The sequence below is a fragment of the Sinocyclocheilus anshuiensis genome, unplaced genomic scaffold, assembly GCF_001515605.1.
Source record: "Sinocyclocheilus anshuiensis isolate Anshui unplaced genomic scaffold, SAMN03320099.WGS_v1.1 scaffold682, whole genome shotgun sequence".
Lineage (NCBI taxonomy): Eukaryota > Metazoa > Chordata > Actinopteri > Cypriniformes > Cyprinidae > Sinocyclocheilus > Sinocyclocheilus anshuiensis.
In genome coordinates, this window is record NW_015547682.1 from 571553 (window position 1) to 576208 (window position 4656).

Here is a 4656-nt window from a genome sequence, read left to right on the forward strand (position 1 = left end):
GTACTCAACACTGATTACTGTCAGACTTTATAATCTTAATTCAAGTGATGAAGGATTCTGAATGTTTCAATTTTAAAGGAGACATTGAATGCAAAATTCACTTTTACATGGTGTTTGGATATAAATGTATCTTAGCAGTGTGTGGACACAACCACCCTACAATGATTAAAAAATCACTCCTTTTTTTAATCCCCAAAAACATAAACAGTCTCAATTATCAAGCCATTTTTTTAGCAGTGTGATGTCATATTGCTCAGGCTCTGCCTAAACATAGTCATATAGGAAATAAGAGTTATCGAATAAGCATGTTCCAAACTCCTGAAACATTGGTGTTTCATATTTTAAAGCAGTTAATGCAATTAATGAAAGAAATGAATTAAATTTGTATGTGGGAGTGTGTGTGAAAAAAAACAAAACCGATGTAACATCATTTGTAATCCTTAACATTTTCATAAGTAACTGATTTAATTACACATCTCAGTAACTGTAACTGATTACAATTACTTTTATTTTGTAATTGCATGTTGTTACATGTAACTAGTTACTTCCCAACATTGCTTACAAATGCACAGTGCAGTCGACTGCTCTTTAATGCCTGCGGTGGTTTCTGCTCTGGTGTGTGTGTGTGTGTTTCAGCGGGTTGGACGTGACGGCTCTGCTGTGTAAGCTGGGCTTCAGTGAGTCGGTGGTTCAGTCGCGGATGGCTGCCGGCACCAGCACGTTTGTGTTAGCGTACGCCGTGCACAAGCTCTTCGCTCCGCTGCGGATCAGCATCACACTGGTGTCTGTGCCGCTGATCGTCAGACACCTCAGGAAGACGGGACTCTTCAGAGCCGGTCCAAACCGACCATAAGCTCCTCTATTCACACTCAACTCATGACACTAACTCATCCAGTGCTTTTCTAGAGCGGACAGTACCTCAGACAGACAGAAATAAAATGTGAACGCTGTGATGCTTTGGGTGGTTTTCTCAACAGAACTCGTGGTTGCTTGTTAGTTTTAAGCTCTACAGTCACAGTGAAGTCTGTTGACCGTGATTTTATCAGCTGTGATTTTTGTGAATTGAAGAGTTAATGAAGGGCTGTAATGTGCTGGTTTGTCTTATTCTAAGACAGGGCACCAGCACGTTTGTGTTAGCGTACGCTGTGCACAAGCTCTTCGCTCCGCTGCGGATCAGCATCACACTGGTGTCTGTGCCGCTGATCGTCAGACACTTCAGGAAGACGGGACTCTTCAGAGCCGGTCCAAACCGACCATAAGCTCCTCTATTCACACTCAACTCATGACACTAACTCATCCAGTGCTTTTCTAGAGCGGACAGTACCTCAGACAGACAGAAATCAAATGTGATGTGATGCTTTGGGTGGTTTTCTCAACAGAACTCGTGGTTGCTTGTTAGTTTTAAGCTCTACAGTCACAGTGAAGTCTGTTGACCGTGATTTTATCAGCTGTGATTTTTGTGAATTGAAGAGTTAATGAAGGGCTGTAATGTGCTGGTTTGTCTTATTCTAAGACAGTTGAATTGATTTAGTTCACACTAATGTTCATCACTTCTATCAGACGGGCTTTTTTAGGAGATTTCAGGACAATTTTGAACTTTGACTGTTAATTATATTGAAATTCTTATTGTGTAATATTATTGAAAATCTTAATATTGTAAAGTCAATGTTATATTTGGCTGTTTAATTATATAATAAAATGTTGCCCTATAAGGACTAACTGTTTTCTTTGTATACATAAATGTTTATGATGATTCTAGTGACTCTTTTAGTCTCCAGTTTATCATTCTTCACACAGAACTTCATTCATCATATTTAAACCATCAAAATAACAGTACACACCACAATTCATTCATGCAATTCTGATGATTATGTAATTTAATGTAGAGAAAAATTATATGATATCAATAGTTAGACCTTTCACATTTAAAAGCAAATAAATTCATCTTGTCATTTTTTTGTTACATGAAAAAAAAAGGAAACATTTCTCAGAAAAGAAAAAAAAATTTGAGATGGTGTTTGAGATAATCACAAAGACTTTTTAAAACCTCCTTTTTGTTACACATTTTGCACATTTACAACTTAAGACAGGGAACATATCAACTTTGTATGGCACACGTATTTCTACAAAAAAAAATAAAAATGATATTAAATAACGAGGAGAATAATGACAGAGAGCAAGCTTTGAAGTGGAATGGTGCCACTTTAATAAACAGGCAACACAGGACAGCATTAAAATAGTAACTATTCTGACAAAGGAGCATAAGTTTTCTTTTTTTTCCAGATAATGAAACATGACCACTAAATGGCTTCTGTTTTTTTTCTAAAGTACTTGAAACTCAAATGTTTTCACAATCTCACACAGAGCAGTTTATTAATAGGCCATTTTTATTTACTCATAAGATTTGCAGTCACCCTTGGAAGAAGATCAGAGGAATAGTCCCAATCATATTTTATTTGAAAAACGCAGTCTGAATTGACGTTGCTGATTTATACAAACCATATTTTCATATAATTTCAAGAACGTATGCATTATGACTTTCCTTGAGATACTTCTTGAGAAATAAAGCACAGCAGAAAAGAATCCAGAACATGTTTGTGTAGCAGTATCTGTATTTATTCATGATTCTGGCTTCTGGAAATGCTTTACACGGAGTAAAAGCAAACTACAACATAGTCTCTTTGTGTTGTCATTATATCAGCAGCGCACTCTAGTGCTCAAAAATGAGATTGATATTTCTGAGATATCACACAAAACTCTTGTGCAATACTGCATAGGAGAAAAAAAAAGTATGTTAAAGGGATAGTTCACCCAAAATGAAAACCTGTAACTTTTGATTATTATTTTTGTTAATTGTGCAAAACACAGTTGCAATTAAAAAAAGTTCTTATAGTCAGGGGGAAAAACTGATGAACTTTAACATTGACCTATATAAACGGGAGTTAACATTTAACACACTTTACATACATTCATGAGTCGCAGTACCTTCAGTCTCCAGCAGGTGTCAGTGCTTGATCATCATCATTCTGTTCCGATCACAATATTAATATTCCTCCATGTGTGATTAATCAACAATGAGTGTTTATGCAGAAAGAGACACTTTGAAAGAAGCAGATTTATTACGTCAAAGAGCGCTAAACATCATATATCATAGTTACTACTGCTGATTTAATGACTCCTAGTTAAATTATGCTAATTTTTATATTTACAGTATTAATCTTGCATCTCAGATGATTATTTGCACTCCATATATGACATTCAAATTAATGAAAATAATGATAAAATAGTATTCTAATGCTTGTATTCTAACTTTACATGTGCAGTGCAGATACTAGTGTATATATTTCAGAACATTGTCCATTATGGATGTGTTTCATATACAGTCTGCAGAGACACTGTGAAGCATCAGTATGTGTGTGAGTACCTGTCTCTCTCTCTCTCACGTGTGTGTGTGTGTACTTGTTTATGGTACATTGTGGGGACCAAATGTGTGTGTGAGTGCGTGTGTGTGTTTGAGAGCGTGTGTGTGAGAGTGTGTGTGTGCGTGTGTGAGAGTGCATGTGTGTGAGTGTGTGAGTGTGCGTGTGTGTGTGCGTGTGTGTGTGTGAGTGAGTGTGTGTGTGAGAGTGTGAGTGTGTGTGTGAGTGAGTGTGTGTGTGAGAGTGTGAGTGTGTGTGTGAGAGTGTGAGTGTGTGTGTGAGAGTGTGAGTGTGTGTGTGAGCGGGCCGGCTGCGTGTCTGTCCCCTGCATGGCCCTCATGGCTATGTACAAATTGCTGACAGTGATCGGCCGCTGCAGCACTGCTCATCCGGACGCTGTCGGAAAGTGCTTTCAAACCCTGCAGACGCCAGCGAGGCTCCTGGGAGCCGCTGTCTGAGGAATACAATACACAAATGTGCCAGTATTGAAAGTTTCATCCGGCAGAAAACAGCAGAATTTCCTGCAGACAGGTCTACTACGGTCAGTGTGGGAGATGGTGGATATTGGAATGTTGACCAGCTGTAGCTCGCCTAGACCGTCGCGCTACTATCTCACCATTGGACAAACTTTCTGGCAATTGGGCTAACTCGTTTTCGAGGGGCTGACCGAAATTATCTGGAGCCCCCAGCCCACTGCTAGCGGAGGACCCCAAACGCCCTGGGTCAACTGGTACCTCAACATCAGCAGCCAGAGATGTCTCTGAAACCACAACACACAAATCCCCCTGCTCAGACTCCTCGGAAACCTCCTCACCCAAAGGTGACGCCACTTCGACTACTGGGCCACGAGTGGGTGCATAGGACAGGAAAGTCCTTCTGTGTTCGAACCTTCAACATCGAACGATGCACCTGCCTCACCTTATTCAAAGCGTCTACAGGGGCAATAGAATAAACTGAACCTCCTGCTTTAGGGGCCTTCACCACCTTGTACACCACTGGGCTCCACAGGTCATGGATCTTTGATCGACCTCTCACGCCGACGTCGCAGAGATATACTAGTTGACCCTCCCACAGTGGTGTATCCCGCACATGTGAGTCATGTTGTGCCTTACAGCGCTCTGCAGCGATTCTAAGGTGCTCCCGTGCGCCTTCAAAAGCTACCTGAAGTCGGGTTTGATGCTCTATAACCTAGGCCTGGGCGATAAAACGGTATCGATATTTATCAACGGTACACCTT

The 4656-nt window shown here is 40.2% G+C and overlaps 1 protein-coding gene across 4 annotated transcripts in view; it reads left to right on the plus strand.

Annotated features, from left to right (window-relative positions):
- fam210b (family with sequence similarity 210 member B) overlaps window positions 1–1701 on the plus strand; it is a 7093-nt gene extending 5392 nt beyond the window's left edge. For 3 of the 4 annotated variants that reach the window (XM_016505659.1, XM_016505660.1, XM_016505658.1), the window contains one exon: window positions 637–1109. In XM_016505659.1, the coding sequence (XP_016361145.1) occupies window positions 637–853 (217 nt within the window). In that variant the 3' untranslated portion in view covers window positions 854–1109. The other variant, XM_016505657.1, reaches the window with a different exon arrangement.
- The last annotated feature ends 2955 nt before the right edge of the window (window positions 1702–4656 follow it).